This window comes from Oryx dammah, unplaced genomic scaffold (genome assembly GCF_014754425.2).
Source record: "Oryx dammah isolate SB20612 unplaced genomic scaffold, SCBI_Odam_1.1 HiC_scaffold_26, whole genome shotgun sequence".
Lineage (NCBI taxonomy): Eukaryota > Metazoa > Chordata > Mammalia > Artiodactyla > Bovidae > Oryx > Oryx dammah.
Window position 1 is genome coordinate 26,298,061 of NW_024070210.1, and position 26,598 is coordinate 26,324,658.

Consider the following 26,598-nt stretch of genomic DNA (forward strand, 5'->3'; position numbering starts at 1 on the left):
ACATGGAAACTTACATTACCATATGTAAAACAGAAAGTCAATGGGAATTTGCTATATGGCTCAGGAAACCCAAACAGGGGCTCTGTATTAACCTAGAGGGGTGAGGTGGGGAGGGAAATGGGAGGGAGGTTCAAAAGGGAGGGGATATATGTATACCTATGGCTGATTCATGCTGAGTTTGACAGAAAACAAAATTCTGTAAAGCAATTATCCTTCAATTAAAAAATTAATTAAAAAAAGAAAAAAAAAGAAAAAAGAAGCCACCTTATCTTTCTTATCTATAGGCTTAATTTACACATTAAGGGGCAAATTCTTTACTCAAGAATGGTTAATTACCTGAATTTCAGGCATAAGCTCCAGGCCTGTTGATAAGACCCAGGAGGTGCAGAGCCTCAAACAGGCTATTGGGAGGACTAAGTCTGTAAAAGGTGCCCAATAAAAGTCAGCTGTGATTATATACAACAGTACTGTACACAGCCTATGAATTAGGCCCATCCGGGATTCAGACAAGGTCACACTGCCACCGGGAAACAATTATTATTCAGTACAAGCAGTCATGGCATCATCCTTGAACTGAGACCAAGATGGTCCACAGCAAGACAATTTATCGTAATGGGTCCGACTCCAGCTTTCTCCTTAGCAATGAACTCTGCTAATTAGGCATTTACGTAATGTTTGCAGTAATCGATTTAAGAAGCACTGATGAACAAGCGGTCCTCTCTGCTTGCAGCACTCACTCACCGTTCCCACCAGAGGGTACAGAAAGCCGGCCCCGACGCTGGCGCGGATGTCGCGAATGGGCAGGATGAAGCCAGTGGGCACGCCTTTTAGCTCTGGGTTGTGAGACAAGGACAAGTGTGTCTTGGCCATGCAGATGGGCAGATTCCCAAAGCCCTGGGGAAAGATGGGAACAGAAGTGGGAGGAGTGAAAGGCTGGCAATGCAACGAAGAGCATCTGGGCACTGTGCTTCTGCAATTTACCTGAAACACCCAATTCCCTTTATGTCCACGTCTACGTCACCACTCTTCTCCAGCTTAGTCATTATAAATTAAAAAAAAAAACCCTTGTTGGGCAAAGGAGTGGAGCCCTCAAAACTATACCCCACAAATGAGTATTTCACTTTCATTTATATAACCGATTAAAATGATAGTCTGGAGCACACATGAAGATATGACTCAAGGCAGGCTCTCAGTGCTTTAGTAAGACATTTCATGTTTCCTCATGACTTTTCCACACTCACATACCACCTCAGGGAAGATAAAGAACTTGGGACTGGACCACCTAATCCATACTCAGTATTTAAGAGGGGAGACGGCTGCTGCCCAGCGAAGGACAACAGTGCCTGGCGGGGCTGGGAGAACGCGGGCATTCTGCCTCCAAGAGTTGATGTATAAAAAGAGCTGAAAGAGTTCTGATGAGATGGATGAAACTGGAGCCGATTATACAGAGTGAAGTAAGCCAGAAAGAAAAACACCAATAAAGTATACTAACACATATATATGGAATTTAGAAAGATGGCAATGATGACCCTGTATGCAGGACAGCAAAAAAGACACAGATGTGTATAGCGGACTTTTGGACTCAGAGGGAGAGGCAGAGGGTGAGATGATTTGGGAGAATGGCATTGAAACATGTATAATATCATTTAAGAATCGAATCGCCAGTCTATGTCCGATGCAGGATACGGCATGCTTGGGGCTGGTACATGGGGATGACCCAGAGAGATGTTGTGGGGAGGGGGGTGGGGTGGGGTCCATGTTTGGGAACGCATGTACACCCATGGTGGATTCATGGCAAAACCAATATAGAATTGTTAAATAAATAAATAAATAAAAATTAGGAAAAAAATAAAAATAAAATAAAATGCAATTGAAACTTGCAAAAAAAAAAAAAAAAAGAAGCTGAAAGAACACACCCACCTGCTTTGTGTAGACTTCCGCTTTGTGCTGGGCTTCAGGGAGCAATTCGATGTCGTCAGCTCCATAGATCTTCTGTGCAATAATCCTGATTTTGTCCTCAACTGGGAGCTAATAAGAGAGAGAGGGGAGGGCATGACTAGACACCCGTGAGGATATGAACCTTTACTTACAGTGGTATTCCGGGTCAGAGTCCCTGAAACGGCCACAGGTGTTTATACATATACAAGGATGGGCAAATAGTTCGAGGTTTACTGGATTAGAAACGTTTTTTTACTACAAGGTCCCAGATTTTATAAGCAGAAACTGTCCCCCAGGTGTCAAGTTGTTGTCTGTGTGTGTGTGTGTGTGTGTGTGTGTGCGCGTGCGCACATGTGTAAGATTTTACTAGGTACCTCATAAACAATACTGCTCAAGAGTAACTATTTCTTCATAAATAAAAATAATGCTCTAATACTGACAATCAGTCTCCCATCAAAGCAGACTTGGGATACTGTTTATGAAATAAGACAACTGATACCCATTCACAGAACCCCCAGTGTGTACAGATGCTACCTTTAACACAAATGACTGTCAACTGCTGTTACTTTGGAAATAGTTATAAAAACAAAATCATCCACATATTTAAACAACAATCTAATGACTTATACGATCAACATACAACAAGGATGGTGGGAAAGGATATGTTTTTCATGGCACTTGTGTAGTGGACAGAGGCCAGTGGTCCAACCAGTGACCTCCAGGTCTAATGAGGAAGCCCAGGGCTGCTTCCTCCAGGGCAAAAACCTTCAGAAGTGGCGTCTGGCCTCTGAAATACTCTTGCAGGCCAGCTCAAGGCACTAAAATTCAAGAGCAAACAGCACAAGGAGAAACTGCCCAAAGGAAATGGGAAAGACAGCTACTCTCACAGGTAACCTGGGTGAGCAAATCACTTAAATTAGGCAGTATGTGACTCCAGGCCCCCTAGCAACTAAGGCTAACATTGGGTGAGTTTTGCTTTCTGAAAATAATAATTACCTATGAAAACAAGCATTTCCTTTTGAACTAAACTGTGATCATTTACGAGGGGGCTTTGTATAATGGACATGAATAAAGTGAAGCTATTCAATTGCGGCTTTATAAAGATCCAATAGAGATTAGTTTCATATGCCTCTTATAAGTGGAGCTCTATAAATGCCAAGGTACATTCAGAACTTCTGAAGAAAAAGTACTTTCGTTGAGGAGTGATTTAAGACCAACAGACGCTGAATAAGACAAAATGCAACAGCTTCCCGTCTGTCAGATACAAGTTCCAAGTAGAAACGGGTTATGAAGTCCTCATTATCCCACTTCTTCCAGGCCTCCTTCTCACCTCCAAGGACTGGTGTTCCTCACTCAGGCACCGTGGATGCGGGCTTAGAGAGGGTGTCTATAAATGCTCTGTATTTGTGTGCAAATTTCTGTGTATGGCATTTCCCCCAAAGACAGTTGGTTGAACAGGTTTTCAAACCAGTCTATAAAACTAAAGCTCAACAGGAAAATGTCCATGTCAACAGAATGTTAATTAACTGTAATTAAGATATAAGCAGATTAGATCTGCGAGGGGCAAAGAAAACAAGAGACTGTTAAAATTCATGAGTAATAGGGTTTGCTTCCTTCTACCTTTTTATGGCTATTTTTGAAAGTCTATCATTATCTTCTAAAAATCAGGCCAAAAAGCAGCCTAGATAACACAAGCAGAACCAGCTGCAACGTCCATGCCATGCTCCTAACAAAGCTGGCAGTTGTTGCTGTGGGCAGACTGCTTAACGTCCAATTGCCTTCTGAAGTACATGGACAGAGAACTGACAGCAAAGTACAACCCTATAATAAGAAAAACCATTTTGTGAACTAACTTTATTGTACCCCAGAATAAGCAGTGCTTCTGCCTATGCCAGACATATCATAATTTACTCAGTGACAGAAAGGACTCTGAGCCTGCCAGGGTGCTCTGGTTTCGCGCCTGAGTGCTTCTCTGAACTCCAGGCAGCCCCGTACCAGGCAGGGTGTGCAGAACCACACTGCTTTCCCCTATGCTGGGAAGCAGTCAGACGACACTTTTGAGCTTCATGTAGCCCAGTGCCAGTTTGCAGTAACATGGCTGGTGCCCTGGTTTAAAGGCTGTGGTTCTCTATGTAAGCCTTTCTCCTGCCAGAAAAAGGGGCTGTACTGTGAGCCTTTTCCAAAGTTAGGACGTGAGCCAACCTCCTGTGGTGTTCTTGTCTGGAAGCCCTCCTCGGTCAGAAAGCAGCAATGCACGTTGTTAAGAAAGCTGTCTGGAGTTGGGAGTCCAGGCTGTGGTCATGTAACTCACCTCCACGAGATGCAAACCCACAGGCTGAAGTTGCTAAACATGGGTCCAAACAGAAGCCTAAACAGAAACCTCGTTGTGCTTTTTTTGGTTTATTTTTTTTGCATATAGCAGTTAACCCACCTTGAGGTCGTAGAGGAGCTGGAAGCTGCTGGGGGCCACAGCTGCCCTCTGGACGGCCTCAGCCAGCGCCAGGGCACCCTTGCCCCCTTCTGCCCAGTGAGTGCACTTCACAGCGTCAAAAGCACCATGTTCTTTGGCGAGGTGGCTGATGAGGTCCAGCTCAGCCTCTGTATCTGTCCTATAAAGGCAGAACTTCATGTTAAAGCACTGAGGATGGGGAGAGGACAGAATTTGTCATGTTTTTGCCATAAAAATCCATGTGCTTACAGAATTGTAAAAATTAAAAATAAATAAATAAATTTAAAAAATTTAAAAAAAAAAAAATCCATGTGCATTACCCACTGATAAACAGAAACTAACAGTAACACTGCTTGGGTTTGAACCCTGACGCCACAATTTACCAGCTCATGACTTGCAATGTCTTAGGGTCCATGTGGGTAGAATGGGCATAATCACTGCATTTCACTGGGATGTCATGAGGCTTAGATGGCAAACACACACAAGGTACTTAGAACATTCCAGGCACATCATAAGGAATCAATAAGTACTAGCGTCTGAAAATTTTTGTTTCCTATTTTGCTGTGGCTACACCATCAGAATAAGATCAAAACCAGCATGAGAATAACTAAACAACCCATGCAAGTTCTCTTACAGGAACATTTCCAGGTCACTATGCTTAACAAACTGTCAAGACACTATCCCACCAGACCTGGAGAAATAATGGAACTGTGGGCAGTACTCTTGCCTGGAAAATCCCATGGACAGAGGAGCCTGGTGGGCTGCAGTCCACGGGGTCGCCAAGAGTCGGACATGACTGAGCGACTTCACTTTCACTTTTCAGTTTCATGCTTTGGAGGAGGAAATGGCAACCCACTCCAGTGTTCTTGCTTGGAGAATCCCAGGGATGGGGGAGCCTGGTGGGCTGCCATCTGTGGGGTCGCACAGAGTCTGACACGACTGAAGCGACTTAGCAGCAGCAGCAGCAGCAGACCCATGACCTTATCTTAGCACAAAAGGCCTTGAGAGACCAGAAAGAACATTTAAGTTCTGGCCTGTGTGTTACCTACTTCACCTGGTGAGGATGGGCACCCACAGGAGCCAAATCTGACTCCGCACCCTCAGCAGGGAGGGTGACAAGTCCCCTGTGACATACGCAGTTCCTGTCATATGGCAGGCTCTCGTCAACAGCTCCCAAAGCAAATGCTTGATAACTGACAGCAGCAACTGAAGAAAAGAACAAAGCTAAGAGCTGGGCTGCACATCCGCTCCAGGAGACGTCTGCTGGCCATTTCCCACAGTCTCCCTCAACTCTTTTTTTTAAATTTTTTAATTGAAGGATAATTGCTTTAAAGAATTTTGTTGTTTTCTGTCAAATCCTGCCTCAACTCTCACACCCCATACTTACTTGAAGGCATTCACGGCCACTACCACTGGCACACCAAACATCCTGGCATTTTCAATTTGCTTCTTCAAGTTACTGAAGCCTTTTCCAACCAGCTCCAGGTCCTGTAGAAACAACAGAGGAAGGTCTGGAAGGTTAGAGAGCAGAAGTTAAAACAGCTGCAGGTTCTTCTTAAAAGAGAAACCTTCTCCTTGAGCCAGCAGCTACTTGCTGTCAGGACGAGCCGACAGAGCGCAGGGGCGGTGATGCGTTCCCCAGGTGACCGAGTGACCTGCGACCCTGGGCCTGGCTGCCCTGAAAGCTGAGATCTGCCTGTGCATCTGCCTCACCACGCCACATCTTAAGAGCTTATTTGCTGTTTGAAGGGACTCAGATGCCCTTAAATAAGTTATATTTACAACCTGTTTTATAATAGATTGTATGTACTTCTATGGCACAATGGTACAAACTGACTGTTCAGGATGGCACAGACGCTGCCATCAGAAGACAGGGCCTAGCATATGGTGCACAAAAGAGTCAAAGTGTCAGTCACTCAGTTGTGTCCAACTTTTTGCGACCCCATGGACTACAGCCCCCCAGGCTCCTCTGTCTAAGGGATTTCGTAGGCAAGAATACTGGAGTGGGTTGCCATTTTCTCCTCCAGGGGATCGTCCCAACCCAGGGATGGACCCTGGGTCTCCCATACTGCAGGCAGATTCTTTACCGTCTGAGCCACCAGGGAAGCCCTGTGCATGGCATTTGTCAGAAAATGTAGAGTCATCAGGAATGCTTCAAAGGCTTAAATGAACTCAACCATAATAAACCTTGTATCAGAAGTAAGATAAATATCATCTTTAAGAACCAAATACTATGAAATTGAAAGGAAAGTAATTAAGGAACATTTTAAAATATGCTTCCTGGAGCACTGCTTGCAGCATAAGACTGCAAACAACACACACCTCCTCCAACAGCGGACTGAGTCAGTGAATTATGATATACACACTCAATAAATATGTATCATGCACATGTCATGAAAAGTGAGATAATCTGTATTAGCACAGAACCTCTGAAAGATGTACTAAAACTGTGAAACTATGAAGAGCTTAATTAATGCTATTTTTGGACAAATACAAAAATACATGTGCAAATGCAGGAAATTTTAAATGTTGAGAGAGATACACTAAACAGGGGACTCATATCATATATATTATAATCTTAATTTTTTTTTTACAAAGTGTATGTTATTATATAAGCTTAAAATACATTAAGTATTTTAACAATGAAAATATCATGGTCTCATATACAAATATGTACCCAAGATCATGGATAAAACCCAGCAGTAGTAGTGCTTGGTTTTTACTCCATAAAACCATGGGAGAAAGGGTAAGATACAAACACAAAACAACTGAGATCATTATAAACATGATTTATGTTTTTTTCCCCTTTAATCATTGAAAACTGAGATTAGAATTTAGTTGACATTCTAAAGAGCACAGCTAATTCTTTACCTCTAGTCACATGAAAACCAATTAATATGTAAGACTGACTGAGAACAGTTTTAAATAAGGCGAATTTCTTAAATGAAGACACCAGCTGGGCCAGTGAGGGGCAGTCACTCTAATTAGACACAGGAAAGGCTGCGGGGTGGCAGGAGGGCCAGAACTGTGAATTCCCCTCCTACGCGTGAATCACACAAATGACCATAAAAGGCAAATCATAACTCAGAAGACAGGCAGGCTGAAGGCACCAGCAATGCTTTGCTAGCTGCTTTTGAATTACTTCATTTGGGGGCTGAAAAGTGACCCTGTACTGTCTGACAATTTAAAAGCCTCCAAAAAAGGCAGAGAACTTGAATCAGTGGTGATAACCGCTGACCTTACCATCTCACATGGTGCCCCCACCTCTCTCAAGACCACCCCAAACCGGCACCAGAAGATGCTTCTCGACGGTAAATGATACGCTCATGAGAAGCTGTATGCTCAAAATTCTTTGAGCTCCTGCTTACTGCTATAAGCCTTATCAGTTTATGAAAACCTTGCTTAGGAAAATAACCAGGGTGTTGATCCTACCTTGGCCCTTGACTATGAATTTAAATCTGCACAGAAAAAAGCATTTGAGAAAATCCCCCTACTTGCCTCTGATTTGAATGGCATTTGCGAATCAACCAGCCAATGCAGGGAAGACAAGGAAACTTCCACTAGATTAGTGCATGGTTCCTTATTTCTTTGTAGTGGGGGCATCCTACGAATCATAGCACCCCTCTTTAGCAGCAACTCTGGCCTCTACGCTCTGAATGCCAGTAGCACTCCCCACCTCCAATTGTAACAATCAAAAATAAATGTCTCTAGACACTTCCAAATATCCTAGGATGGGGGAACTGCTTCTGGTTGAGAATCAACCACTGCTCTAGGGGAGTGGTTTTACCGATATCCTATGTGGGCAACTGTTTTATGAGGCATTTCTTCCCTGTTTCATTTAGTACAGTTGTTCAGCACACTATGGGGCCCTTGCTCCCAGGAAGAGCCCTGGGTCATATGACAGCCCACTCATTTCCAGATATGCCAGGCTGAGAAATGCTGATTCGGAATGTGGTGCATCCTAGAGCAAGCGATGAGAAGTGACTGAAGTTACCTCCTCTATGTAGGCCTTGGGAAGCGGAAGTCCAGCAGTAACCTGGAAGACAAAGAAGCAAAATCAGAGGCATTTTTACTTACAGTAAAATTTTAGCTTCTAACAGTGCTTTGCCATCTGTTCAAAGCCAGAAGCTGCATCCTTGGGGTGGGGGCGGGGGGGTGGGGTGGAGGATATACAGCAGTAGAAAGCGATTTCCTGCCTTAAGGATTTAGAGCAAATGACCAAAACTACAGCACAGAACAAAAGTCACTGCTGTGAGCAGGGTGGGAGACCTTCATGAACTGAATTAAAGAGAGAAGGGACGAATCTATGAAGGCGGGCGGGGGAAGCGATATGTTTCCCTGCGAGTGAAGCACACAGCAGCGGGGGTGGAAGTAGAGCTGAGTGTAGGGAAAAAGGCAGCTGTCAGCCCTGCAAGAGCCACCCTGAGACGTCCGCTGTGGAGTCTGAGATGCGCCCAGCAATGTATTCAGGAGCTGGGCCACCAAGCCAGCCCACACCTTGTGGAGCTGAACTGGGTGCGTGGGGGCTGAACTGGGGCACGTGAGCAGTACAAACAAGAGGGAAACAACACACAAGGATTTTCTTCCTCTACAGTTACAGAGGTACCTGGTGGGACCTACTGTACGCACAGGGAAGTGTGTGAGGGTGCAGGCGCCGGTCCCAGGGACCCCACTGGGCAATGGACTAAGAAACCTTCCGAGTGCTCTGCTCCCTTTCCTCAGAGACACCACGGTGCTCCAATTCCAAAAGGGGCCTCAGAGAGGCGGGGCACGAAGCTGGGACCTGATCCCACACTCTGGGCCTCACATGGCTCCAGGAGGTACAGGAGCAGCGGGCCAGCCTCTTGACAGAGCTGTGTGCAAAGCTCTTCTCTCGGTGCGGCCAGGTGACACACCCACGATTCCTCAGACCATGAGATCAGGAGGAAGGGAGGCGCAATGGTGTGAGGACGCGTGAGGGGATGGAAGAGGAGAAACGCTGGTTATGAGGAGGAAGAGAAAGGGAGTCCGTCCTGCAGCCCAGCAGAAAGGGACGTCCTGGGTTAGGACGGCCACAGGACGAGGAGGACCCGGGAGGTGTGCTGGGCTGTGGCGGTGGTGGTTCTCCCCTTAGTGGGGACCTAAACCTTTCCCGGGGTCCAAGAGGTCAGGACTACTTCCATAACCCTAGGATATTATGGCTCTTTCACTCTCATTCCCTCAGGAAGTCTACAACAGATTTGCCCACAGATTATGTGACGTGACATCACAACAGATCGAATGCTAAAGATGAGAATCCAGCAGTCTTTAATTAAGCCAAACACTGAAGAGATTTGAAAAACATACAATGCCCAAATGTTGTTTTGGAAAATAGAGTCACTTAAAAAAAGTATTTATATAAGCATTTAATTATGTTCTTATTTATGCTAAAATTTAATTCCTACTTTGGTAAATATCAATAGACACAACTCACCTAAACAAAAGTTCTTTTAGGCCTTTAATAATTTTAAGTGTGTCAGGAAGGTCTGAGGCCAACATTCTTGAGAACTGCTCTATCAGGAAAAGCCCTGATCACTACACTAAGAAACAATGATTTTCTTCTGCAGATGAGGGAGGTCTTACTGCTCAAGCTACAAGACCAGCTCCCAGAGGATAGGAATTTAATACTTCATCAACTAATTCCTGAAAAAGAGAGCCGTATCTTCACATGTACATGCTGAAGAAAAGGTTACAACAGTGATAGTGTTAGGCATTCAGTTGTGTCTGACTCTTTGCTACCCCACAAACTGTAGCCCACCGGGCTCCTCTGTCCATGGGATTCTCCAGGCAAGAATACTGGGTGGGCTTGCCATTCCCTTCTCCAGGGGTTCTTCCTGATCCAGGGATCAAACTGGGTCTCCTGTATTTCAGGTGGATTCTTTACCGTCTGAGCCACCTGGGAAGTGGCTCAGATGGTAATAGAGCAAAAAGTACAATTTCTAAGCAGTGTGAATAGAGGAAAGCACAGTTTCTGGACAGCTGAAGGAAAATCGTGCTCACCTGTTTTCCCCATCACTGGAGGGAGTCCCAGCATACCTGCCCTTCTCCTCCTCTTCTCCCCAGCCCAGGCTGTTATCAGTCCTGCCTGGCACGCTGACCTCTATCTCAAGCTAAATGGTTTGGCTGGCTAGCTGCCAGCAGCACCATTAGAGGGAATGGGACTCAGATGTAAAAAGAACAGTCCAAACAGAAAGGAGTTTTTCGGTAAATATAGCCAAGCACATGTCCTTGGAGGGGTTTGGATATCATCAGGTGTTTTCCTCAGAAAGGTAGGCCACGAGGCCAAACTTGGCCCTCTCCAAGAGCTGGGACTACCTGTGAGTGATGAGACGGCCAGCACAAGAGCCATCTGGATGTGCCCTGCTTTGGTACCCTAATAACCATAAGGGTGAGAGCAGCTTAATGAAGGCACAGGCAGGAGTCATCAGCTTCCCTTTAGCCTTCAGAACATGTCTGAGAATCAGACTGTTCGAATCCCTGATTCTCACCGTGGGGCCGCCTCCGTGCATTTTCAGAGCCCTGACAGTGGCGACAAGCACCACCACGTGCGGGCGGAGACCAGAATACCGGCATTTGATGTTGAAGAACTTTTCCATTCCAATGTCTGCTCCGAATCCTGCTTCAGTCACTGTAAGCACAAAAGCAACTGTAAAAATGCTACCCCAATTCCCTTGATGCTGAAAGAAAAATGGTCTATCACTGATTTTGCAAAAGTACTTGCCTACAAACCCTTTGGGACCGACAAGCTTGAGTGCAATCCTGTCTGCAATGATGGAGGAATTCCCGTGTGCGATGTTGGCAAACGGCCCAGCGTGAACAAACACTGGAGTGCCCTGTGGAAATCAAGACATCTTGAGCGAAGCTGCCAATCCTGCTTCAAAAGGGACCATTCGGTCAAGGGGAACCAAAATTAGTTGACATCCAAAAGAAAAAGGGCAAGTATGAAGCCACCTCTTTTATATTTCAGTGAAGTCCCAGTCATAACTGAGAAGAATGGGAATAAAGAGATGATCAGGAAAAGAAGTGTCTCTCTAGGGACACTGTGCTTTCCAACCAGTCCCGGACGACGGGAGTCACTCTGCTCACCTCTAATGTCTGCATGAGATTGGGCTTGATGGCGTCCTTCATAAGGACCGTCAATGCTCCACTCACTCCCTACAAAACAAAGGCACGAACAGTTAATTCCCACCAGGAAAAAACCTCCGTTTTGAAGCCAAAATTCAACATTCTTATGTCTTCCATTTTTGGCCATCTTGGACTAATGATTATTTTTACCTAAACTAGACCAGTCATTCATGTACTTATAAGCTACCAATTACCTTAAAGGAGAATGGAGAATGAAAATGACATTCACATATAAGTTCTGGAAAAATATGTAATCCTGGAAACAAGCCTCTCAGTGAAGCTCTGGTTACTGATCCATGTGGGGAATCCATTTTAGACAGCATGAAAACGCTCGTTCCTAGAATACTGAAGTATAGGTAACTCTGTGGTGTCTGGACAGAAATGGCTGTAAACCAAATTTAACATGTGTGTCTTGGGACTTCTCCTGTGGCTCAGCTGTAAAAAAAAAATCTACCTGCAATGCTGGAGCTGCAGGAGACATGGGTTGGATCCCTGGGTTGGGAAGGTATCCTGGAGAAGGGCATGGTAACCCACTCCAGTACTCTTGCCTGGAGAATCCCATGGACAGAGGAGTCTGATGGGCTACAGCCCATAGGGTTGCAAAGAGTTAGACATGACTAAAGCGACTTAGCATGCATGCACGTTGTGTACCTTAAACTGAAATTTACCCACGAATTTCAACATCAACTCATCTATCAGGACCCTCTTTTAAGCCATCCAACCATGGATGAACAAACTGGTATCAATGTAAGATAAAGCTATAGATTTCAATTTCCATGAGTTTTTAGGTTTCTGGTTTGGTGTAAAAATTTAAAGCAATTTTTGTTCTTACATACAGAAACTGTGAAAACAAAACATTAGTATTTCCCCCCTTTTCTGAATTCATCTGACATACCACTAATTGTAGACCAACCATTCTGGTGTGTGTCAACACAAATAGGCTTTTTAAAAATTAATCTAGAGATTATCTCATTTCAAACTTCATATTACCATGTAGACAGTTCAGAAATAATCCTGATGTGGACAACTAGCCAAGTAGGATCATTAGAAGACCTGGTTGAGCTGTTTCCAATATGGTCATCAGTGTGGATATGGGGCCAATGAGCCTCATGATGAGAGGTCTCTGTGCAAGGAGGCCTGTTGCGGGGAGGGGCCGAGGTGGGACTCTAAGCTCAGCTCTAAGGGACTTAGACTTGGGACTGCTGATGCTCTCTGAAACTGAAGTCAGACACCCTCTCTTGGAAATATTCACAGGTTGAATATACATGCTCAAACCACCTGAAAACTGTGGTCTGTTACTGGAGCATACTGCCTGTCACTCTCTGTGGAAGTGTTTTTTATGAACTTCATATTTATTTACTAAGTAAAAAGATCATATGACTTCATTAGTTAATTGCAGTCTCTTAACTACACCATAGTTTGTGTTATTGGTAGCTGCTGAGAGAGGCTGGGAATACAGACCCAGAGGAATCACCCCAGGACCCACCAGATCCTCAGTACTGATGGGCTCCCCTTTTTTGCTGGACGCCACCACCATTTTGCCCAGTCTCTCTCTCATGTCTTCTAGAGAACTGGTGAGAGCCAGGACAGCCATGATTTCACTGGCCACAGAGATATCAAACTGAGCCTGTTGGCAGGGAAAAGACACAATAAGGAAAACTGTGTGAAACCCAGAAGCATGGATTCTCTTTACACCCGAGGCTTAAACAAATAACTTAAAAGGACAGAATAGAAGAACAGCATATGAACGACTTAATGAAAATAAATAATCCCCTAAGAGCAAAAAAGTTTGTAATTAAATATTCTAAGACTTTGAATAGACACTTTTTAGAAATGAAAGTCCTAGAAGGACCAACAATCCCTCTGGAGGCAGCTTGTGCTTATGTGATTATGGTTTCCCTAATATACAGGGACTGACACGGAAGCTCTCACACTAAAGAAACGTACTGCAAGACGGCCACAAAAAAGAAACAATTTTAATCAGTTTGTGTGCAAGGATATTCACTGGCGGCTCTCCACCTCTAGGAGAAAATGCTAGGGGAAAATACACAGGTGACACATGGGATTTACTGCAAAAGCTGTCAAGAGCGCTCAATGCCACACACCTACTCGCTCCCACTTTAAAAGGAAGAAGGCGGAACAACACCCGGCAGAATCAAACACCACCCGGCAGAATCAATCGATCGGGAAAGGACGGAGGAGGAGAGGAGCAGCAAGGATCCAGTCCCCATGAACTAATCTACTTAAAAAGGAACAGTTACCGTCCGGGAGTGCCCCTTCTCCGTTGGAGCCTGTCCGATCGTGATCTTCCTCAGGAATCTATCATTGGTATCCAGCACTACAGGAGAACGGGAAGATGCAGAAGACAGATACAGTAGGCACAGCAGAAAGGAAAAAGGACCACAGAGTTAAAGGAACTCGCAGAATTGTAAAGCAACAAATCTATCTTAACGACCATTTGATTTCATATTTTATGGTAAAGCTAGAATATGGGTTCAAGTTTAGAAAAGATGTTCACGTACTGTTAATGTGCAGTAATCAAGGACAGGATTGTAGAGTGGCTGTGTCTACGCTTTTTAGAGAATTCAAACAATTATTAATAACTAGAAATCTGGACTCCGTTTCAAAGCATATTCCAAATTCCACAGAAAACAGAGCAGGTCACTGTTTCAAAAGGCCGAGGTTTGTGCTGTTTCATGGGATGACTCACTGACTTTACACGACCCTGAGAACCACAAGGGCCATAAACACAGGGCAAGGGCAAGGCCTTTTGAAGCAGGCTGGGTGACACACCTGCTCTTTCCTTAGTATGTGTAGATGGAATAGTTTCCCATTCTGATGACACAACATCGATCCAATTGCATACCCTTGGAAAACATGGCTTAGATCAACCTACTAACTACTCTTAATCCCACTGCCTAGGTCTAACTATGGTGAACATTGTAATGTATTCCCAATTTTGTTTTTTGTATGACATGCCAAAAATAGCAACAAAACACAAAATGAACAACAGTGGCAAACCAGTTCATACTTTTAGGGTGGATCAGAGGAGAGGCATTTTTAAGGTACTTGATAACATGCTAAATTTCTTCCCATAATACCATATTTAAACACTAAAAGCAGTGTCTTGTACAGCACTTGGAGACACACACACAACCCCATTTTGACAGTGAAGGATGTCATGAGTTGTTGGAGCTTATCCTTTTTTTTTTTTAATAGTGTCAAGTTCCTTGTATCTAATTTCTATGTAGAAAACAACCAATGGGTATGATCTATTTTTTCCCTTGTCTATTTCTACCTTCTCAGAAAGCAAGAAATTACAAATAAAGCAAAGGAAAAGTGAAGGAGATACCAAATTTTCAAACTGGATCTTTATTCCTCACAAAGTATTATACATAGGGTTAAAGCTACTGAAACAAAGGAAGAGAAATATCAGTGTAGTTTTAGATGTTGAGAGAGTTACCTTAAAAATGCCATTAGCTAGCACAGTTATTGAGCCAATGACAATTAAAAAAACAGTCAATAAATTACTTGTTAGCTGCATTCTGTGCACCTGGATAAAAATTCCTTCTCAGCAGTGATAGAGTTTGGATGGATGCACTGTTGGTACAAAATAAAAAACTAAGCCATGCTGGCTGATATAAAGAAAGGCAACATATGGCAGGGAAACCAGGCAACTCACTTATCAACTTGCTAAATGTTTAGACCTTCAAGGCTACCTACTTTGTTAAAAGAGAGTTTACCAAAATGAGGTAAAAATGAGTTGCCAAGCTCCAGAGCTACAAGAAAAATCAAGTCACTTATGCCAGACAAGAATTCTAAGAATAAAGGGCAACATGATTCAAGAAGTGATTAAACGTTACTTCTCTACTTCATGACACTGAAACTTGCTGTATAAAATGAAACTTGCAAAAATGTTACTTCTGGTTTATACATGAACTTCCTTAAAACCATCCTCATGCCAATGAACACTGAAGAGCCAGCAAAATGTCCAACTGACCAAACAAAAGGAGGTTTGATTACAGCTAATAAGGAGAGAGACCAGTAGAGGTGGCCAGGAAAAGGAGTAAGTTGTCATCTTGGTCAGCCCTTAACCATGAACACGAGAACACCCAAGCTTTGGACCTCCCGTTTTACCACCTTTTAGGGAGGGCATGGGGTGTGCAGCATAACTGAACCAACGGGGCGTACGCCCTGCTCTGGTACCTCTTTGCCAAGTTATAGTTTCTGGATCAATGTCCAATCTTGCAAATCTGTTTATCTCTTCATCTGTCAGTGTGGCAGGGTCAGTCTTTTCAATGCCTAGTCTCTGAAGAGATAAAAAAATTAAAACAAAAATAAGACAAAACAAACAAAGCAAATAAAATTTTAAAAAAGATTTTTATCCCTAGCTCCAGGTAGGGTCCCCTCTAGGAAATATAAACCATGTTAAATTCAGAAGGGCAAATTATGATGCCTTTAGCTAAATCTTTATTAATACCACTCACACATGTACCAAGGCATTAGTAACACATTTGTCCCTATTACTGAACACCAGAGGCATTTCCCTAAACCAAAGCCTTATGTAAGCACAGTGACCAAAACATGTCATACTAATTCACCATATGCAAACATATTGAAAAGAAGTGCAAAGCCTTTTCAGTCAAACCACTGAGAAGCCCAAGTCAAATGCAAAGTCAGAAATGGCCAAAACAAGTAACAATCAATAAAAATCAATGGAAATCACTTTTAATGTTTTTTTTTTAAAATAATATGCTTATCTTTTGAAATATATAAAGGGATAAATAGTCTTTTCAATGCAGAAGAAAAGAAAAGACATCGCTCTAGCACAGTACATGCTTTTGAAGTAGCCCTATTGTTTACTGCCTTCTTACTGTTTCAAAAGGCCCAAGAAAGCTTTGTCTCTTCCTCCCCATGGAACTTGGAAATTTGTCTGTTTACATTGTGTACCGTGGTCACATCTTGAAATGGAAAATTCCTTTAAAACATACTCTCCTTTTCTCATAACTCTTAGTAAAGCTGAGTGGCCCCAGCAAGCCCTACTCCTCCCATAGTTTCCTTCCTATGCCAACAGGACTTTGTTTTCAAACCTCAGGTGTGTTTTCAGAGTTGGTGCTCACCAGCTTGTCAAACAGCCTCACAAGCCTGGAACATGATATTGTTTACAGAGGTGAGCAAAACCCTCAGTCACCAAGTTGAGAATCTGCTGTTGACAATTCACTCTTATTTACTTATTTGGTTGCACTGGGTCTTAGCTGTGGCATGCGGGATCTTTGATCTTCATTGGGGCATCTTTGGTTGCAGTATGCAAACTCTTGGTTGCAGCATGTGGGATCTAGTTCCCTGACCAGGCATCGAACCCAAATCCCCTGCCTTGGAAGTATGGAGTCTTAGCCACTGGACCACCAGGGAAGTCCTGACAACCCACTCTTGACTAAGCTAGGGGGTTGGTTAGACTGAGATAATGAAGTTCAAAGAGAGAAAGTTTGGGAACCAGGAAACAGGGGACCAATGTTCTAGTTCTAACCTGTCAAGGGGTTCTGTGGCCATGGACAAATCCCTCGTTTTCAAACCCTAGAGATTTTTAAAGGATCATTTAAACACTGAGTCCAGCCCCTCCCCACACACTGACAGAAAGTTCCACCAACGAAGGTTAAGATCAGTTGCCTGCTCTTTCCACCAGACTTGCAGAACACAATTCTTTGGCATAACAAGGTAGCAGCTGACTTACCTTCTGCATAGTATTTTTTGGGAGGTGTGAAAACAAGAGAAGCTAAGCAATATGAAACTGTAAAAGTCATTTTTTCTCAAGTCTAGAGAAAAATGCATATGCATAAATGTGACAGCATTGTAAAGCAAGTAGGGAAAAATGCAAATAATTACTGCATCTGGGTACAGGGGAGCTTGTGTACTATTCTTACAGCATCAAAATATAAGTTGCAAAAAATTAAAAGTCAGGTGAGTAGAACTACTATTGATAACAAGGCAGCACATACCAATTACTGAATGCTTACATGTGCCAGGCAGTCTGATATTTATAGATGTACAATATTTCTCTCATATGTAAAAGTAACACAGGAATATACTTTCGAGTTTTATTTTTAAAATTCCCTTGTGCTACCCTTTTATAGTCACACTGTCCCCTGACCCGTAACTGCTGGCACCCACTGACCTATTCTCCATCACTATAGCTTTGTCTTTTGAGAATGTCATATAAATAAATGCAAGCATACAGTATGCAACCGTTTGAGACATTTTCTTCCACAAAACGTTAAGAGATTCATTGAGATTCATTCAAGTTGTTGTATCAGTTCATTCATTCTTTCATGGTATGGATGTACCAGTTTGTTTATCCATTCATTCACTGAAGGCCATTTGGGTTGTTTCTCGATTTTGCAGATTATTAATAGAGCTGCTAAAAAATTCATGTTTTTATATGAATGCACATAAAAGTCTGCATTTCTCTTGGGTAAATACCTAGAAGTAGAATTTCTGGGTCATCCAGTACAGTGTATGTTTAATAACTATATATTTGCATTAGAGATTCAAATAAAATACAGAAGTAATCATCTTGCTAAGCTCCCAATGCTGGGATGAGCAAGTATTGAAACTCCAGAAGCTGCCATGCTGGCATCCTGACTCCTACACCCATGCTGTAAAGGAAGTATCATTCTTTTTCTTAGCTGAGGGCAGGCGGTCAGATTTCTGCTTTTTTCACTAAAAACCCACAGAAAAATGAGAAATGACCTCTGCCACCAATCTCCACTTGTATATCATGACCTTATGACTACTAAATGAACCTGTCCAAAACAGGGTACTCTAAGGAGAACATCAACCACCTAATTTCACATAATAACAAAAAAGAACAAGGAAAAGGCTTACCCACAACCTCCGGATTTGGATATCAGAGAACTTTCTCACTCCATTTACTGATGGCACCAAACGATTAAAAAGAGCCTTAAAGAAAAGGAGCGCGAGAGTTTTTAATTGAAAAGAACCCCATTGCCTTGCTACCTGCATTATCAGCACCCACTGGCCCAATATTAATTCAAACCTTCTGCAAGTGTCTGTGGGGTCTGAGCAGCCTACCTTGTCTGTCTGGGTCTCTTCATGGAACATACGGGCATCGATGGCTGCGGCCACAAGGTTATTAGCTGCAGTGATGGCATGGATGTCACCAGTGAGGTGGAGATTAAACTACAATAAGGTAGAAGCCACATCAGTCTTAAAACTTCTTTGTATCTTTCCAACAGTCAATCTATCATGACCAAACCTATCCCTATGGTAAAGCCAATGGAAAACTGATGGGGGCACAGCTAGCGGACAAACACCCAACAGCCCTCGAGAGCAAATGACTATCTGTCCTCAGAAGGAACTGTGACCTTCCCTAAGAGACCTGGCTAGTAACCACAAATGCCAGACCACTGGGATCAACAGCGACACTGGACTAGAAAGGACACACTCATGAGCTTTCAACAGTGAGCGAGGAGTACACTGGAGCTCCATTCCTGTATGCTGCTCCCACTTCTGTGGTTATTACTTTGAATTCACTGCATGTTGGTTTTCCCCTCTCTCATGCCACATCTGATCGCTTGCTTAACGTTACTTCCACTGAAAGCCCGGCTTTGAAGTCCTTGTCATATCAAAAAGTAAGCTGTCTAGAAGTTTACAAATTAAGATGTTTTTCTTCTGCGTATTGCTTCTGCTGAGCAAATGAGTCATTTGTCTACTAAGATCTCTGCGACAGACTTTAATTCCAAGAAGGAAAAACTATAATAAAAGATCTGATTCAGCCAAATCCTGGACTGCATTACCTCTTCCATAGGAATGACCTGAGAGTAGCCACCGCCTGCAGCGCCACCTAGAGGACAGGTCAAGGGTGAGAACTCATGTTAAGCACGCTTCTTCACAACTTGAAAATCAAATGAAAGCAAATCGGTTTTTGTAACTGCCTCGCGGATTATTTATTTACTTTTTACAAATATGTGGACAGACTTGAACAAGTGCTTCTTAATTTTCTTTACCAAGTATTATTTGTTTACTTTTTACAAACATTTGGATAGATCTGAACAAGTGCTTCTTAATTTTCTTTACCGTATTATCTATTTACTTTTTACAAACATTTGGACAGATTTGATCAAGTGCTTCTTAATTTTCTTTACCAGACTAAACCACTTGCTCTTGTTCATGCTGAATAGTCTCTCAGCTGAAATGTGACTCTAACTGACAAAACCATGAACACATACATACCTACTCATTATCTTTAAAAACAGGTTCCCTGTGATTCCTAACATTTGTTAAAAAACCCAGCCGACGGTTACATAAAGACAAACCTGTTCAATTTCCTACCCTCATAACTGCTATTCTGGCATTTTAAAAAAAGGAATATTTAAAATACACACACCAACATAAACACAGAGACTGCAATTCTTCCTAAATAGGACACATATGGTGGAAAACAGCTTAAGTGCTAGATTTTTGCTGGCCCATACTGGGTTCAATAAACAGGAAAAGGCTCATTCTGAGCTAAAAGGGAGTTGCTAAGACAAGCTCAAAAGCAGAACTAAGTCAACGGACTTATAGCTAAACAACAGGCTGAAGAAGGGCAAAGGTGTACCCATATCAACATTTATAGTAATCATGAGAGTAAGGAGAATATATGATACCCTATCACCAAGCAAATGATGAAGCTAACTCTGAGCTAACCCATTATAATTAATAAAAATATAATTTTAATTACAAGAACATGTTTGGAGTATTGCTGATACCAAACACTGAAAGTGAAATACAGTTACTGATGTTGTGCTTTCATCTCATCAGAAGAAACACTGCGTTGAATGTATTATCTTAGAGCTTGAGATAGACGTGGGGGCTCTCCCTGGTACTTGATGATAGTGCCTTGACCAAGCTCCTCTGAATTCTAGCTGTTACTGTTGTAAGTGGTGATAAAACTATCTTAGAATAGGCATAAACTGCTTAGCAAAAAACCTAGCATGAAGCCTAATACTCAACAAGCGTAGGCTTCTCTTATTCTCTTAGCGTGAAACATCTGTAGGGTTTGTCTTTGTCTCCAGAAAAGTCAGCATGGTGATCAGCAGTTGTGACTGTGTGCTCAGTTGCTGTTGTGTCTGACTCTTTGCAGCCCCATGGACATTAGCTAGCCAGACTTCTCTGCCCATGGAATTATCCAGGCAAGAGCGGGTTGTCATTTCCTCCTCCAGGGGATCTTGCTGACCCAGGGATTGAACCCGTATCTCCTGCATCTCCTAAACTGGCAGGTGGATTCTTTACCATGAGTGCCACCTGGGAAACCCCTGGGAAGCAGTTATGATTACCTTTACTTGTTAACTATGACAATCGACTATCAGTCATATAAAAGCACTCCTGGCTATGTATCACCCAATCCAGGAATCCCTGTGTGGTGACAGACAGTGATAGTAGGAATTGGGGTGAAATGATGAAAGCTTTCAGCAGAAGTACCATGATGGGGGTGTATGAAGCCCCATCTAGTGTCTAAACGAGTTGAAGACCACCACCCCCTCAGATGTTCATGGGCCAAGTGGGCCAGAGGACTAAAGGAGAGGCAGCTGCCCTCTGGCCACCCAAGTCCGGTCCCACTTATACATTTTATTCTTCCTCCAACTGAAAATAAATAATTTTAAAAAAATACCTTTTATCCCAAAGGTGGGCCCCTGAGAAGGCTGTCGCACACATGCAAAGACATTCTGATGGAGATGGGCGCCGAGGGCCTGCACCAGGCCAATCGTGGTTGTGCTTTTCCCCTCTCCCAGGGGTGTTGGAGTGATTCTTCAAGATGAAAGCAGAAAAGGAAAATTAAGTTTATATAAATTAAATTCATGTGCATCAGCAGGTCAGATCTAACAGATCCTAGAGAATGACTCTTAGTCTGAATGATCAGAAAGATGAAAGACACGAAAGGGATCTTTTCCAAGAATCTTAGTTGTAACTTCCTCCCAGTTTAAAAAAAAAAAAAAACCTCCTGCATTTTAGCTCTTCTGACTGTGAGGGGCAAATATACTTTACCTTGTAAGAGACACTGCTATAATCTTACATAATTTCTCTATTTTAGTCTCAGAAACTAGCTTTTAACTCAGTAAAACAAAAATATAGATGAATGCTCAACAGATCTAAGGAATTAATGATTTGGGGCTAAAAAGAAGGGCACTTTCATCTGAAGATCAGATTTTAAGACTCAAACCTCTTCCACCTACTAGGTGAATGACTTTTACAAATTTTCGCATCTCTGCAGGGTTATAATCTACTCTTACCTCACAAGGTTGCTATAAGGATCAAAGCAATAAACACATATGAAAATGCCCAAACCAAATTAAAAGAACCTCCACAAATACATGCTAAGTGCAAATGCAACCTCTGGTAATAATAATCAGTATTAAGATTCAATTGGCAAATGGACAAAAGTCATACCCGGTTACCACCACATATTTCCCATCAGGCTGGTGCTTCAGCCGTTCCAGCGCTGAGAGCCGAACTTTTGCCTTGGTTTCACCGTACAATTCTACCTCTTCAGTGTGCAGACCAATTTCTCGAGCCAGGTTACCAATGGGCTTTGGCTTGTAAGACCGTGATATATCAATGTCACTTAGAAGAAATACAGAAAATACGAATCAACCTTTATTAATCCCATCATAGTAATGACTCACTCCAACCCCCTTCAGAAGGGGCATACACATTAACCATCAGTTAAAAACCTAACAATCCACGCAGTTTTTAAACAGTAAAATATTTTACCTTGGCACGGGTGTCTTCAGGTTAAGTTTGTTATACTCGATGATCCACTTCCCTGGCTTAAAGTTCTCCAAGAAGCGCTTTGCACTCTCTACTGTGCTCTAAACAAAATGACACAGACGGAACTGAGAAGAGGTGATGATTTTTTAACCTCCACCTCAATTCTTAATCCTGGTCACTCAAGTTCAATCACAAAATGAACAGCTTCATGATCCGATTATTAACATGCTTCAGTTGTAGGCCAGAGTCTACGAGCAGCCGGGACGCCCTGGGCTGTGGGCCTCACCCCTCTCAGCTGGTGTGTGTTACGAAGGGCAATAAGCCAAAACAGACTGAGCAAAGCTAGGGTGTTTATAGTTTTTTTCCCCCTGAAGTTATCACATTCCAGAGGAAATCAGAATCGTGCTACCCCTGATTCCCTTTATTAATATGCCTGATTATATTTCTTTGGTCTTTCATTTCCTTTTTTTCTTCAAAACAGTCACATCCTTACTCAGATTTTGAGTAGGTTCTATGACATTTCTGCTTGAAGAGAAATGCACTCCCTAGAATTCTACCAGTTTTGTACAACTATTATAGAAACTTGCACCCACACGCACCTGCATTAGCATCGCCACCGTCATGGGCCCGACGCCACCAGGAACAGGGGTGATGAAGCTTGCCCTCTCCTTGGCTTCCTTGTACGCTACATCACCCACAATTTTCTTCCCACTTGGTTTTGTATCATCTGGTCAAGGAGGTTTTAAAAAAAAAAAATCAAAGGCCAGCCTCAGAATCGCAATCCTGGTGTTTATTTCTAAGTTATGTGATCAATTATTATTACAATAGCTTGTTCCACAAACTTAGTTGAGTTTAGGAGTTGCTGTCCCATCTGGGTCAAGTGCCTACTTTACTTTTAAAAAGCTGTGGGGTAACAGGTATTTGCTATTTCCTAGGGAGAAGCTTACTCTACCTGCAAAATTCCCCATGATGCTTAAGTGGTTTTTCAGAACCAGGAGAATCCTTTTGTCATCTGTCAGGTGGCAAATAAGATACCAACTGTTTTGTATTCTTACAGCCAACCACCCAGTATATAATAAGCACCTTTTAAAATGTTAATTTGCCAAGGCCTTCAAAGGAATTTTTTGGGTGCACAAAGCTCCAACTATATCACAGCTGCTAGATACGGTTTCTACAGCAACTGTCAGCATTTGGTAAGCTCCAGGCATGAGCTGGAGGAACAATTCAACATCCAATTCCAAAGACGAGCAGCTACTTAAATGTATGCAGAAAGCAAAGAATATAATTACATTCCCCTTAAAAGGATACAAGAACAACTACGAATCTCAGTAGCAAAGAATAGCTATTCAAGAGAACAAAAATCCCACGATGCATCACTGCTCACACATGAAGCACATCCTACACTTGGCTTCAGAGCACTTCTGGGAGGGGCTGGGGACAGGGCTAGACCTTGAGGCTCTAAGGCTTCCAGGCAGGACCTGGTAGGATCTTAGCCATTTCATCTTTTTGAACAGAACACCAGAAATAAGAAAGAAAGCCTTGCTGCTGCTGCTGCTAAGTCGTTTCAGTCGTGTCCGACTCTGTGCGACCCCACAGACAGCAGCCCACCAGGATCCCCTGTCCCTGGAATTCGCCAGGCAAGAATATTGGAGTGGGTTGCCATTTCCTTCACCAATGCATGAAAGTGAAAAGTGAAAGTGAAGTCGCTCAGTTATATCCGACTCCTAGCAACCCCATGGACTGCAGCCTACCAGGCTCCTCCATCCATGGGATTTTCCAGGCAAGAGTACTGGAGTGGGGTGCCATTGCTTAGGTTCAGCCAAAAACCCAGAATTAAGCGATCTTGGCTCTAGGATCAGCTCTTCTACTAACCTCGAGTCCTCAGCCCCTATGGGCTCCTTACTCATGAAAAGTCCAAAGGGGCAAAGAAGGATGAACAGTACCTATTTCAGAGGCTTGTGAAGACTCAAAGAGAGAAACTGTGTTTCTTGAAACTGTGAAAAAAAAAAAAAAAACATTCTCCAAACATAAGCGTTTCTCTTCCCATTCTAGATGTGGTGGTTGGTTTAGTCGCTAAGTCGTGTACGACTCTTGTGACCCCATGGTCTGTAGCCCACCAGGTCCTCTGTCCATGGGATTCTCCAGGCAAGAACACGGGAGTGGGTTGCCATTTCCTTCCCCATCCATTCTAGATACATATTTTCTATACATACTCTAAGGAGGCAGGGGACAGAAATCCTTGCGATGGTTTCAAGTTTCTCGATTATAAGGCAACAAGTTATGGCAACAGGAGAACATTTCCTACCATAACCACAAAGGTTGTTTCAAGATGCCAAGGAAATACAATTCAGCACTGCCTTTTGTATAGGTTTCCACTTTCTAACACCGAAGGCAGCTAAAAATACCCCTACACCTCCTTCTATCTATGAATGTTAGTCCCTTTCTTCCTGTGTTTCTCCATCCATACAGGAAATGTATCAATGACTGAACAACTTAATGCTGAACCAGGTGAGCTCAGCTCTGCTCCTTCTTCAAACACTATCAGGGCTGGCTTGAGTGCCTCTGATACATGTATGGGCTTTCCCTAGCGGCTCAGATGGTAAAGAATCTGCCTGCAATGCAGGACACCAGGGTTCTACCCCTGGGTCGAGAAGATGGACAGGGTTTCCTGGAGGGTGTAACGTGGTCAGTGGAAAAGTGACGTCACGATCTAAGCGTACGGCTTCAGTAACCAACACACATTTTGGTTACTTATTCCAGCCCCTGAATTTCTGTTTCATCGGGAACTATTAGCACAAAACTACTTAAGATCAGCTGAGGGAATTCCCTGGAGGTCCGGTGGTTAGTACTCTTGTGAGTCCCCTGTAGGGGCACAGGTTCAGTCCCTGCTTGGGGAACTAAGATCCCACAAGCCTGACAGAACGGCAAAAAAAAAAAAAAAAAAAGACCCAGCTGAACCTTAAGTCCTTCGTGTGTAATTTCGGGATCCTAGTAACAAGGTTCAGCACAGAACCACTACACTAAGTAGATTGAGACTGGATCGGGGGGCAGTGAGGAATCTGTTCCCACTTTTATAACCTTGCCAAATAAAGCACTATTAATCCAGCCCTTCTCAAACGGTCTTTAGTAAGTCAAGCAGAAAGAACACTTTCACATGTTTCTCTGGCCAACACTTTCTCCTCTACACTTGAATCTTAAAAAAAAAAATATTCCGTAAAAAAACAACAAGAAAACCCCACATACCTTAATTCATCCTGAATTTGGAAAATGATTTAAGACATTATCCCTGAATGGACAATGCAAATGATTTAAATAATCAAAATGTGAGCTAAGAAGTGGCCTAGCTGTGGAACATCGTGCTTTACGACTGAACATTTGCAAATGTAGTCACTTTTCTACTGACCACATTACACCCTCCAGGAAACCCTGTCCATCTTCTCGACCCAGGGGTAGAACCCTGGTATCCTGCACTGCAGGCAGATTCTTTACCATCTGAGCTGCTAGGGAAGCCCATACATATATCAGTCTTTAGGTCCCCCTGCTCATCCATGGATTGGTAACAGCAATCCTGCCCTCCTTGGGGAACAGTAACATCCAGGCTTGTTGATGCTTATTCACCTAAATGCCTAGGACCAGAAAAAAGTACAGGTGACCCGGAGGAAAGATACTGCTTTGACTATTCATATTTCACCTTCTATGTGAGGAATAAATGTGAACAGGAGGTAAGTTTCATGTGTAAGTCAGCATTTCATGCCAAACTGTGAGACTCAAGAACCCTACCCAGGTTTTCTTCTTTCATCATCTCTCAAATTCAGTCCAAAACAGAAAAAAGCCAACAGCAGAACTATGTTAGAGAAAAGGCAAGGTTTTAAATACAATGAGCCTGAATGTCACATTGCAAGTACTGAAAGTGGGGAGTTATAGGAGAGCAATTTCTTTATCACTCGTCAGATAATTACACTACAAGACAATGAGTGATCAATTGTGAGCTACTGTCTTAAAATCATGGTACCGAGAGTGGGAGGGAGGTTAAAAACGGAAGGCTTGACAGTGACTCACGTTCCTGGCAGCTTAGTGTCAATATTTCAAACCTGAGCTGGGAAGGGAGAAAAAAAGAATATTCTTGCTATAACCCTCTTCAACAATCCAACAGATGAGGGCCTGCTGTCAGCAAGCCCAAGCTGGACATGACACCGCAGAGACCACTGCCCCGGGGCACCCATGGGCAGACGAGTGGAGAAAAAGGAAGAGACGCATATGATGAGAGAAACACCAAGTTCTGTGGGACGGGAGGGAGAAGA

General features: G+C 43.1%; 1 protein-coding gene across 2 annotated transcripts in view; it reads right to left on the bottom strand.

Moving 5' to 3' along the window:
- The window catches only part of MTHFD1 (methylenetetrahydrofolate dehydrogenase, cyclohydrolase and formyltetrahydrofolate synthetase 1), a 59,741-nt gene that overhangs the window by 4,365 nt on the left and 28,778 nt on the right, over positions 1-26,598 (bottom strand). For both annotated transcript variants that reach the window (XM_040226271.1, XM_040226272.1), the window contains 18 exons: positions 22,897-23,024; positions 22,301-22,398; positions 21,977-22,150; positions 21,201-21,337; positions 19,345-19,391; positions 18,620-18,727; positions 18,413-18,487; positions 15,737-15,839; positions 13,792-13,868; positions 13,017-13,157; positions 11,492-11,560; positions 11,127-11,238; positions 10,894-11,033; positions 8,382-8,423; positions 5,775-5,875; positions 4,370-4,547; positions 1,921-2,028; positions 742-894 (listed from right to left, as the gene is read on the bottom strand). In XM_040226271.1, the coding sequence (XP_040082205.1) occupies positions 742-894; positions 1,921-2,028; positions 4,370-4,547; positions 5,775-5,875; positions 8,382-8,423; positions 10,894-11,033; positions 11,127-11,238; positions 11,492-11,560; positions 13,017-13,157; positions 13,792-13,868; positions 15,737-15,839; positions 18,413-18,487; positions 18,620-18,727; positions 19,345-19,391; positions 21,201-21,337; positions 21,977-22,150; positions 22,301-22,398; positions 22,897-23,024 (1,991 nt within the window). The remainder of the gene's footprint in view (positions 1-741; positions 895-1,920; positions 2,029-4,369; positions 4,548-5,774; positions 5,876-8,381; positions 8,424-10,893; positions 11,034-11,126; positions 11,239-11,491; positions 11,561-13,016; positions 13,158-13,791; positions 13,869-15,736; positions 15,840-18,412; positions 18,488-18,619; positions 18,728-19,344; positions 19,392-21,200; positions 21,338-21,976; positions 22,151-22,300; positions 22,399-22,896; positions 23,025-26,598) is intronic.